This window comes from Echinops telfairi, unplaced genomic scaffold (assembly GCF_000313985.2).
Source record: "Echinops telfairi isolate 266 unplaced genomic scaffold, ASM31398v2 ScPeMD7_9;HRSCAF=40, whole genome shotgun sequence".
NCBI lineage: Eukaryota > Metazoa > Chordata > Mammalia > Afrosoricida > Tenrecidae > Echinops > Echinops telfairi.
The window spans coordinates 88,644,754-88,657,258 of record NW_022103906.1 but is presented as its reverse complement, the minus strand read 5'-3'; the positions used below and the strand labels follow the sequence as shown (position 1 = coordinate 88,657,258).

General features: G+C 42.9%; 1 protein-coding gene across 1 annotated transcript in view; it reads right to left on the bottom strand.

Moving 5' to 3' along the window:
- Nucleotides 1–6,108: 6,108 nt before the first annotated feature.
- The window catches only part of SMC6 (structural maintenance of chromosomes 6), a 78,661-nt gene continuing 72,264 nt past the window's right edge, over nt 6,109–12,505 (bottom strand). Inside the window, exons 24-26 of the mRNA XM_013003847.2 lie at nt 11,797–11,949; nt 7,403–7,500; nt 6,109–6,578 (exon numbers count right to left, since the gene is read on the bottom strand). Coding sequence (XP_012859301.1) covers nt 6,470–6,578; nt 7,403–7,500; nt 11,797–11,949 — 360 coding nt within the window. The 3' untranslated portion in view covers nt 6,109–6,469. The remainder of the gene's footprint in view (nt 6,579–7,402; nt 7,501–11,796; nt 11,950–12,505) is intronic.

Here is a 12,505-nt window from a genome sequence, read left to right as displayed (position 1 = left end):
GAGTTCAATCCCGGCGATGGTAGGAAGATGGTGCAGGCCCAGGCAGTTTCATTCGGTCGCTCAGAGGCTCTCTGAGTTGGAACTGCCTTAATGGCACCTACAACTGCCATACACCCAAATCTCTGCTGGTTACAATCGCTACACAACACACCATCCCAGCATGCCGTAATTTTAAAACGACAATGATCTCTCCTGATGTCTGTGGTGGGGCACTTCCGGCGTGGAATCATTCATGTGGGGACAGGGGAGCCTGACCAGCGAGGTGGGCTGACAGCTGAGTACTGACTACCCATCTTTTCCCTTTTCGTTGACCTTCAGGACCTCCTGAAGTGTTTCCACGCAGGTTAGGTTAGGCTGCCTCACTGTCAGAATGCTTCCAGGGCAGAACCGACCCAGCACGAGGATCCCCGAGGGAATGGTGGGCGACTCTGTGCCTTTTCTGACCTGATCTTACAAGTCACACAAGCACTGCTGCAGCCTTCTGTGACTTATACATCTATGCAGATTAAAAAGGGGGTTAGACTTCCCAGGCAGTTCTGGCGCCCAAAGCCTCAAACCACACTCACTGCCAGAGAGTCGATTCCGACTCCTAGCCCGCCGTGGGACAGAGCAGAGCTGTCCTGTCTGCTGGGCATCTTTAGGGCAGCAGACTGCCACACCTCTCACCTGTAGAGGGCTGGTGGGATGGGGTCACTGGACTTTCGGTTAGCTACTGCTTTATGGTGGCCATCTTTGGAAAATGCAATCTGCCACCGAGAAGGGGCCGAAGATAAAAGGAAATAAATACCACAAGGACTGGATGCTGAGCTGGATAGCAAGGATTGTGACGGGACTTCTTAAAAAAACCCGATAGCTCTGTTGGGAAGCTCTGGGCTGCAGGGTGTGTGTGTGTGTGTGTGTGTGTGTGGGTGTGTGTGTGTGTGTGGGTGTGTGTGTCAGTGGTACAAACCCACCAAACCTGTTGTACCAGAGAAAAAGTTGCGAGAAAACGGAATAAAAAGATGATGGAATTTTCCCATGAGCGAACTCAGTTCTTTTCAATTGAGTCCATTTAAAAACATTCCTTAGCAGCCAGGCCCTTCACTGACTTCAACACCCAGCTAGCTCTATAGTGATCTCTGCAGAGAGCAGGCATCCAGGAATCATACATACGACCACTGGTTCAAACTTACTCAGCCGCTTTTTGGTTGGTCGAGTTAATCGGTTGTCTCCCGTCCACTGAGGAGCCCTGGCTCTGGTGTTGTAGGGGTTATGAGTTGGGCTGCTAGCTACAAGGTCACCAGTTTGAAACCACCAGCTGCTCCGCAGGAGAAAGGTTGGGCTTTCTACTCCTGTAAAGTGTTACAGTCTCGGAAACCCATAGCAGTTCTACCCTGTCCTGTAGGGCCAGAGTCAACTCGGAAGCAGTGAGCCCAGATGGCTTAGTGGTTTTGTGTTGGGCTAACCCCAAAGTCAGTGATTTGAAACCACCGAGCAGCTTCTCAGGAGAATGACAAGGCTTTCTACTCATGAGTTAGTCTTAGAAATCCACAGGGGCAGTTCTACCCTGTCCTATTGGGTAGTTAGAATCAAGTGGATGGTAGGGTTTGGTTTTGGTGTGGCTCTTCTGAAGGAAAACTGCCGACACATCTTAGTCTCAACTCTTTCTGCATTTTTTTTTCTCTTTCTGCATTTTTAAGTTCTGAAATTCTGTTTCAGTTCTTAAAGAAATTGTATTCTATACAGGGAATCATGTTGCTTTAAAATCACTGCCATTGGATCACTTCTGACTCATAGTGCCCCTGTAGGACAGGATGGAACTGCCTTTATGAGTTTCCAAAACTGTACACCTTACAGGAATAAGTCTGGTCATTCTTCTGCTGAGTGGCTGGTGGTTTCAAACTGTTGACCTTGCAGTTACCAGCCCAAAGCGGAACCACTAAGCCACCAGGGCTTCATTTCTCCTGTGACTCACTTATTCAGCAGTGCAGTCTCTGGAAGAATATTATCAACTTTGTTAAGGCAGCCAGATGAGTATTTTCTCCATATTGTTAGAAACCATGTCAAGAAAGTTCTGAAAGACTTAAAATAGATAGCTTCAGAGAGCCTGATAGGTAATCATGTGTAGAGATAGAGCAGAAACTGACAGTCAATTAAGTTTCTAAATAAAATGCTCTTTCCCTTAGCAAATTTCTTGAAGCAATCAAGTCTCCAAAATATTTCAGACATGCAATTTGGATTTCTCCCGGCCTTCAGTAGGCGAGATCTTGATCTCTAGACTCTTAACTTTTTCAAGTGCTTACACTCACCCATGTAAAGGTTTTTTTTAATTCATCATTTTCCCGAGGAGGTCCAGACAGGCATCTGAAATGTTGCATTTCAAACCCGAGCTGTTCCAGCCCCTCCTCCCCACCCCCACCACTCCAATCAGCATCTTTACCCCATCTCTCTCAATAACACCATCCAGTGTATTAGGACCCAGCATCCTTTGTTAGCCTGGATTCCTCTCACAAGAATGATCATCAGCAGTTCTGCTGGGCTTGTACTCCAGTCCTACATCACCCTGGCCTGATACAGGACCACTGCAAAGGCCGTACTCACGTTATCTGCCCACGCACCGATGGAGCAGCACAGCGGCCACAGGGACTACTTTCTAAGCGTGCATCAGACAAAGTCTGAAACCTGCTTCCCTACTTTTAGGGACCCATATGGTCCTGCATCTTCTGTCTTTGGGCCTATCTCCTACCCATGTTCGTTCCCTTTTGCTCGCTCAACTGATAAGCACTGGCCTTACGGTTCTTGGACAGTTTGTTCTTACCTCGAGGCCCGTGCACTCCTTTCTGCTGCCAGGACTCCAGTCCCTACCTAACTCCCCACCGCTTCTTCTCGATTGTTTCAGGTCTCCACTCTGGAGTCTTCCTCTCCAGCCTCAACTGCTTACCCTGCTTTGGTCTTCAAAGCAATCCCCAGGACCTGAAATCATACAGGGTGGTTGTCTGCCTCCTTACCTCCATCTTAGGATGGTGGATTTTAGGGTACCACTGTGTGGCGCACATGCTCTGGTATTGTTTCCACTGCTTGCTGAAAAGACTGGAAATTCCAACCCACCCAGAGGAACTGTGAGTCAAAATCGTCTTGAAAGTCAATGAGCAACTTGACTATAAGCTACTTGAGGGAAGATGATATTGCTCACTGCCGTATATTCCTAATGCTATCAATGTGGCAGAATCTAATTGTTCTGATGTAATCGCCACATTCATACACTGAAGGGAAATTAGGTACACACACAAAAAAATCTTGCTATGATTATATAGCAAATATTCTCATGCTGCCTTTAGTTCCCCTGAAATCTTTACAGATGCCATGGCCAAGATGTAATAGGCTTTTACCAATATTACCTTCAGAAGAACGGCCTGGTGCTCCATTTGCAAAAGCTAGCTCCTGAAGACTGTGGAGCAGAGGTCTCCCTATGGGGAGGTAGGGGAAGCACCAAGAGGGAAAATGGATTTGAGGAGAGTGGGTATATAACATTTATTAAGAAAGTGCTCGTTCTGACTCAAAGAAACAACTAATTCATACACACGTTACACTCTACCACTCTTTAAACTTTCCCTGCTCAATATAATTTTGATACCACTCCAACTCATACGGTTGCTCAAGTTATGAAACGTTAAAAACCTACTGTGACAGAGCTGACGCTGATTCACAGGAACCCTTTGGGCAGTGCACGCATAGAGCTGCCTTTGTGAGTTTACGGGACTGGAACTCTTTCCGGAGCAGAAAGCCCAATCGTTCTCCTTGGAGCTAGCTGGCAGTTTCAACCTTGAGCACTGCAGTCCAATGAGTAAGCGCTATTCCACTAGGGCTCCTCCAGAAACATTAGGAACTGTTTAAGGACTGTAAATTCCAGGCCAGTTCTCCTGAAAGCCATTGGGTGGTCAGAACAAGCTTCTCTGCAGTCAGTTGCCTCTGACCGTGGGAACTTTACATAGAACCAAAAAAAAGTTGTCTACTTTCTTACCATCTGCATGATCCTTGCCATATTCACGGTCATCGTAAATCGGGCTTATTGTCTTTACATGATATAAACTCTCCACCTTCCTTCCTGCGTCTCATTTGTCCTTACAAATTTCTTGTCCTTACAAGTTTCTTACACAGAATTTAAGTGTTGTTCTCTCCTGCTATAAACAATTCAGTCACATGTTTTAAAGCCATGTCCAAAAAAAAAGGGGGAGGGGAGTATTACAGGATTGAAGATGTAGAAACTTGGAAAATATTTTAAAAAGAAGACAATGCCTGAATCATTAGCGCCTGTTGTCAGTTTGGGTAAATACACCGTTTGATTTTAGTTTACTAAAACTCCTCGCCTCTGCCATGTTGCTATTACTTAATCATTTCCACCACCACCACCCCCATTTAAGGCGGGAAGAGTTTAAGAGTTCAAAGAAAGCAGCTCTGGTGGCACTGTGGGATCACTGTGGAACTGCTAACCGCAAGAACATCAGATGGATTGTGCTAAGAGTTGTACGAGCCCCTAATGAAATGATTTTTAAAAAGAAGAGTTCAAAGAACTCTGGCATGTTTTCTTGGACTTCATGATTCAATGCAGCTGTAGCTACACCGATAAAAAGCCGGGGACTGGAGACGTTACTGTGTGATCTAGGCAGTCCGGGTGCAGAGGTGACCTCTAGCTCCTACCTCCCCCAATTCATAAAGCATGACCTTTGGATGTCTAGAGCCTGTTCTTTGTAAGTGATACAAATTTGTAAAGGATAATTACTTTTATTTTATTCTAATTGTTACTACGCATTAGAATATTAAATGAAGAGTTTCTTTGCTTCTGAAAGTTAAAATCGAAGCACAGGGAGGAGGCCTTCCCATTCAATAGGGGCCGTGGGCTCCTGAGGCCACACTTCTTACTCTGCATTACTGACAACGCCAGCACTGTCACAAAAGCCCGGACAGCGAAATGACTACGTTGATGCGTTTTCTATGTTCCAGTTAGTGTATTTGAAAAACCACACACATTTTTAAGTAGTTTTGATACAAATGACCTGGGAATATAACTTAAAAGTCAGTGGGGTGTGTGTTAAAAACGGTCATGTTTTTCTCCTTCTGTGTATTTTCAAATTAGAAAGCATGTTTTTGAACATCTTTCCTTACTCTGCCAAATGACAAGTCAGACCTTCCTGCTCCCACCTAAAACAAAACCTTTTAACTCTACAAATTCCCAGCTCTGAAAAGACTTTGTTAAAATACTGCCTCCTTCGGTTTCATCAATATTCTTTCTAACACTTACTCCTAGCAATTGAGGGAATACCTCTTTGTTGGATACTCCTTTACGTTCACCACTAATCCTGGTTTCAAATAATAGAGAATACAGGCAGCAGTCTCATTCATAGTCTCTAAACAATGTTCATAAATACCACTTGTTACACAATTGGGTATTTCATTGCTCTTGGACACTTACTTCTTAAGCCCTTTGAAAGCAGGATGGTTTCAGTTCACAATCAACAGCTTGTCACTGAACTCCTGCCACCACTGGCTACCTTACTGCTTTGTGACAAGTGAAGCTAAGCCTCTGCCTCCCCCCACCCCCACCCCTAGGTCTTCAGAGTTCCTGTGACCTGTGCCCTGTTCTCAGCTGCCCCTCAGCCCGAGTTCCTGCACTACAAACTGGGGGATCCTAAACCAGGTGGGCACGCCTGAGTCAGGGGGAAGCGGCATCCTCGTCCAGTTCTGATCCGGGTCCCGGACATCTACCTGGGTGCTGGATCGTCAAGGAAGCGAGAGTGATTGTGCCATGCAGTTGGCAATGCTTCTCCTCAGCTCCCTATAATAGTCTTCTGATGTTCTGTTTCATGAAACTGCATTTAAGATTCATTTCAAATCAAGGTATAGTTTAAATATTATCTGTAAGTGGTAATTTTGTCTAAGGCATATGAATTCTTAGAAAATGGGAGAAAATTGTCATATAAGTCATGTGTAGGTTCTCTCCGTCATTAACCTGGTCTTTGCTCACAGACCTTCCCCCCAAGCTCTGTCCCCACGGACAGAATTCTCTACCTTTATCTGTTTCCATAACTTCACGATAGAATGCAATATTATGTAGAAGACAAACAAAGATCATCAGGGGCACAAGTTTTTATTTTAATTCTTATAAAACACTGTAGAAATGAAACCAAACTAAACAGATATGCACATATGTACAAATTTTACTTCTGAAAAAGAATCTATAAAAACAGATGGTTAAAAAAAAAAATTACAAAGATTTAAAACCAGGACTATGAAGGTGATGTTCTCAAAGTAAAGTGACAGTAATTGAAAAGTGCTGGTTATAGTTAGGTTTCTAGGCTTACAGACATATCTTCCTGTGCTCAGATAAGGAGAGGCTTCCTTTCTTTTAGCTATATCTTCAATTACATTTTGTTTTTTTCCCTTTACAAATCTTTAGCCATGAAGACATGGCATATGAAGTTACAAATCATCCTCAATCGTCTTCTTCCTCCTGAGTTATGGGCCGGAAAGGCAAAATACTCTGTCCTCTTTCAGGATCAGACATCCGAAGAATTCGAATCAGTTTACTTGAAGGAAGTGAGCTGGAGGAAACAAAATTAATTACTACATTTTCCATAAAAAAGTTTTCCTATGAAAGAATATTCTAATTCTGCCCTATGAATATATATATATATCAAAATGGCTGCAATCTAACAGAGAGATCAATGCCTGAAGTTTTAAGAGAGATACAATTTGTAATATGAAAATCATAGGTTTGCATTTAAAAATAATTAACTTCTTGTTGTTAAATGTCATGGATTTTTTAGTACACACACACAAAAGAAATAAAAAGAGCTCTATACATATATGTAACTCTCTTAATTCCTCTTCTTATCTAACCAAGAAGCTGTTACTGATCATTCCCATCACAAAGGTGCCTGTGTAACCCAGGGGCCGCTGTGGAAAGGGAAGAGCAGCTCTAAGCTGCACCGCACCCGACACCCCGTTGCCATTCTGTAAATGCTCGCAGACACCAGTCAAGCTTCTTATTTAGAAACACTAATGCTTATAATCCACCCAGAAAGAATCAAGACTAGAAAAACAGAGTTATTTCTTTAAATCAAACGCTAGTTATAGTAATTGGTCACAATAACCTCAGAATTACAGACTCAAAATAGGACCAGTAACACATCAATAATCATGTCAAGTTAACTTGCTTTAGTATGGGGGAGAGAGAACAGGAGCAAATTCTAAACATCTACGAAAGGCAAAATCACCTTGTATTTCCTGAAATAACACAAAGGCTGCTATGTGTTTCTGTATTGCCCGTTTATACATCTGTGTTCATGAAATTAAGATTTTAAAATATTTTTCCTTTTTATATATACCTGATGGAAGTTTTTAATGAAGCACTTAAAAACATTACCTCATACTTTGAGGAGTGAGCAAGATAAATTGTCTGAAGCGCTGGGAGTCTGCCATCTTGAGAATCATGTCCATTGCGATTCTTCTGTTCACCATGTCCTGAAGAACAGAGGGGAAGGGCCCATCACGAGTCTGCAAGCCCATTCTATAAAAGCCACATTCTGCTAGATGATATCGTCACTGGGACCTCTTACCCAGGAATTACCTTATCAACAGTACTCAGGAATTCATGTGCAAAAGATGACACCAGAAACTACTGGGGAAAATAACTGAGTAAACATATCCTCCAGGTTATTTTTATCATCAACGTTATTTGTATGTTTAGCCCTCTCCCCTCAAATATACTTAGTAATGAAAGTAATAAAATACACAACTAAATGTTACAGAATGAATCTAACTGGAAGAATCATGGTTAATCATTTTAGATAACAAAAGCATCACCAATTTATTCCCTCGATTCCAGGCTCAGGGACTAAGCTGTTCAAGAACTCTGCCCCTGCAGTTGCCCCTCAACTTTAAACGATTTGAATTTACAGATAAGCTCCTTGATTATTTTTTATATGTGAAACTATTCATTAGAGAACCACAAGACTCAGTTGTAACAGGCTTTGAGATGAACTGAACTGGAGCAAGTGCTTCCAGGCAGGTCTGTGTCAAAATAACAAGGGCAACGCAAGCGGCAAAGCAGGCCCCTTGACAAGATCAGAAAGTCATAAAACGTGTATGTCATTTAGAGGTCTGCTTGGAATTATTCGGCCAATACAGCACGGTGGTTTAGAACATGGATTCTGAAAACAATTGGGGGACTCGAGACTTACATTGCTCAGTGGCTCTGATTATATAAATTCTTCTATCAGGCTCGTCTGTAAAGTCATCTAACTTAATGTTAAAACAGAACAAAACAGAGTTTACTCAAATACAATATTGTTCTATCAAACCAACTGCCAAAAATTATTTATTCATTTCCTGTGGGTTGATCCTCAAAACTTCTACATGATTTCAATAAGGGCAACATGCATGCCATTCTGGCTGAGATGGTCTTCGTTTTGCAAAGCTCCTGCTCAGAATTACATCTGACAACATGGGGACAGAACTGCACAATATCATTTTGGACAAACACATGGCATGGAAAGAGTGATCTATGATCTGTAAATTGGCTTTGAAGCTCACGCTCAGAGGAACCAGGAAAAAGCGTTGACATGGAAGGATTGTAAAAACATCACTCACTTAACCCAAAACCAAATCCAATGTGGTCAAACCAATTCCGACTCATAGTGACCCTTGGGACAGAGGAGAACTGTCCTATAGGATGGCCAAGGCTGTACATTTTCTTGTAAGCAGAAAACCACATCTTCTTCCCAAGGAGTGGCTGGTGGGTCTGGAATGTTGATGTCTTGGTTAGCAGCCAAGTGTTTTATCCATTGTGCCACACTCTAGGGCTCCTAAAAATGTCTGATACATGTAGGGAAAAAACCCCAAACTAAACGCTTATTATTTGTAAGGCATTAGGAAATCACAAACATGATGAAAATATGTTCCACGACCACCAGCCCTTGCAATTTGGTAGAAGATTCCATCACAGAAGTAAGCAACGGATGGCTGAGAAACATTCGAGGAGGAGCTGCTCTCCAGCTGTGTCCTGGGAGCTCTGCGCAGCTCCTCACCTGCCTGGCAGGGGGCGCTGGTCATGGACAGGTGGACGGCTTCATAGTGGTCACATTATGAACTGGGTCTTGAGAGATGAGGAAGAGGTTTCACAGCACATGCAGCCCCTGGGTGGTGAAAGAGACGTGTTCTGGTGTCTTATTAAGTGGAATTTCTATGTGAGCCAGAACAGGCGCACACAGTCCTAATTTAGTCCTAGTTTACGTGGGAGGCTTTTCAATGGCTAAAAAAGTTGCATGTTAGTAAGTAAAGGCAAATATGATTAAGAATGTGTTAAGAGTAGGGGGGTGGCTCAATCATTTTAAAGTGAGGGCAAATTTATGTAACATTCATGTGTCAATAGGAGTTGCCTGTAAGCAGCCCAGAGGCTGCCAGTACAATGAAAAAGGGCACCATGGGCTGAGGCCTGGTGTGTATAAAATAACCAAGGAGGATAGGGCAGCTGACAGTGTAGGGTGGAACCTTATCTAATGAAAGGGGTAGTTACCCTCCCGAGTTAAAATTCTATCCCAGGGTAATTAACAACTGGCAAGCAGCCCCAACCAGCTATCTGTTGATATATATATATGTTCTTATTTCTTAATATATATAAAGAAATATAAATATATTTATAAAGAAATATAAACTTACAAAAAGGTGTAGGGTGGACTGAAGAAGTCTGGGAGCCTGGATGGAAAACCATTTCAAAGGTCAAAGGGGAGGGGATGGAGCTGAGAGGTAAGAGAGTTTCAGTAAGAAAGAAGATCATGGTGACAGAGAAGGCTCTTAAAGAGGAACAGAGTTCAGACAATATGAAGGTAAAGAAGGAAAGAAGAATCACAGATAAGTCTCAGGTTTCAAATTAGGTTAGTAATCTCAGTTGGCCCCAAATCAAGGGAGGGGATTCCGCAAAAGAAGCGGCTGTGAGGTGATGGCACATTTAGGGTCATATATGCTGATGTGAGACGGCGGTTGCATACTGAAAGAAGTCCAAGTACAAGAGAAATGTCAGAAGGTGATCCTAACACTTAGTAGGCATCCAAACCACTAATAGTTTGGGGCACTGTGTGCGTGCTTGTGGTGGAGTGTGGGTAGGGTACAGGCCAAGAAAACCAGCAACAGTATGAAAGCAAAAACAAAGAATGCCTCCAATACAAAGTGGTTTCAAATAGCTCATGAAAACAAAGAATTAAAAGATCATTGATCATCTACGTGCAACTGGAATAAGCACATCAGCCTATGTGATCCAAGAACTTCAAATTATAAAAACCAAATCTGGAGGAGGGAACGGTATCACAGACTAAATTCTGCACATCCGGTTTGCCGAAGGGTATGGATGACAGTGAAAGCCCAAAACCCATTCCCAGGGTCCACCATGTGGATTAAGGCCTCAGGAGAATCCCCTGACAATGGTCCAGGGAGGAGAAAGGCCTTATTATCAGATGGTACACTGTAGGGCAGGTTACTGCAGGTTTGGTTAAAAAGTGACACCTTGTCATTTGATCTCCCTCTTGATCCAACGTATAATTGTATGGGTTTTTCTATTTTCTACCTTTTTGGCCTGTTCCATTCTGTCACTGTTGTTAGGGCGCTTGCGTTTTAATTTTGCCTATGTTTCTGTATATGGAACCCAGGACAGGTAACCCTAGAGACAGTAACTGGATGAAAAGTTTCAAAGGGACATGACTGGGGAGGTGGCAAGAAATGGAGAGTTAACAACGAGTACCAGGAAAAAGACACACCTCCCAGAATAGAGAGTGGTAATGGCTATATGAATGTGAATGCTTGAAATCTGGTGTGTGAATTTATGTTGATGACACGGTTAAAGAGATATAATCGCATTAAAAAATACATGATGGAATTTCTCCATGAATATTTTGAAGCTGATATGCATAATTATCACATGTATATATCATGCACACACATCACAATATCATTATTATACCGAAGGCGTTTATAATTATTATATTAAAATTATTCCTTAAGAACATTAAAAAAAAAGGATCATGGAATTTTCCACCAAGGTTTTAAGCACCCGTGGTATCCCGGGCAACGGAATTCGAGGCAGCAACTTGGCAGATAAGAGAGCCAAAAGCCGAAGACTAGAACGGGGCATGGGCACTGGCAAGTGGACACATTTTAAAGGATGGAAAATTTAGTTCTGATCTTAGCGAATCTTAGCGAATGATGTTTCGCTGGGGTCTTAACTGGGCAGTGAAGAAGCGGGCGGACAGTCGTTTGTAAGTGCTACAGGCCTGTCCTTTAGCAAGAACAAGGCAGCCAAGAGCTTGTCCAGGCCTCACGATGTCCTTATGAGGCAGGTAACAGAGTCCTCTTGCATTACAGTTAAAAACCCCTGAGATCCGGGAAAGGTCAATGCTGCCTACAGTCATCTGGGGAGTGGGTAACAGAACTAGGTCTGAAGTTCTGGGGACGGTCCCCACACTGCTTCTCTGAAGCGAGAGAATGAACAGGAGCGAGAGCTAGTCAAAAGATGGCCAGTGAACTGGCTACCATTCTGTGTTAAAACAAACGGAGGAGACGAGCATGTTATATATTGATGGGAAAAACTAGGGGAGAGGCTGCGGGGCAGTGCCGGCGAGAACAGGAACAGTCCTGTTCGTCTATGCCACTTACAAAGTTCAGGGCAGGTTCTTTTATTACAGGTAAAGCTAAACAAAGGACTGCTTCCTCTCAAAAGGCACATTTTAAACAAAACAAAGAAACAACAAGAAAAAAATCTAACAATACCATGTAGACATCAAATTCGTCCAGGCATCTGAAAGGAGACTCTGCAATGGACCACAGAGAAAGGATGAAGCACACCGTGGAAAAAGACCGCTCCCCTCCAGACAAGGCTCTCATGTCGCTGAAGGCAACTTTGCCTCCTTCTCCAGGCTGGACCTGAGTAGAAGGGTTTAACAAGGGGCAACAAAGCAAAGGTTACATCCTTTACAGCATGAGCTGGCTAGCATCAGAAAGAACGGATCTATAGGACACAGAAAAAGAAACCACGTCGTAAGAAAATCATCTGGTGACATGAAAACGGCATGGCTTCTCTCTGAAATACCTCACATTAAAGAGTAAGTTACACGAGTCTAATGATTTTGGTTTGCGTTTTCCTGAGAGTCAAATGGAAAACCCTTTTTTTACCCTAACTGGACTTAATATACAAAAAGCCCAAAGGTTTAACAACACAAGTGCTTATGTTAGGTATTCTTTAGTGATCAAAGTTAAGAATGTAAGTTAGCCCATACTGAAAGTTGATAGTTGGAAGCATTTGAAATGCAAGACAAACTTTGTAATTTGAACTACAGTGACATCTAGTGGTTGAATTGTTTTCAAAGTAGCTATTGCGCTCAAGAAGGGCCCTGGTGTCTTAGCGGTTGGTCATGCACTGGGCTATTAGTTGCAACGCCAGCAGCTTGACACCCATAGCCGCCACAAAGGAGGAAAACGG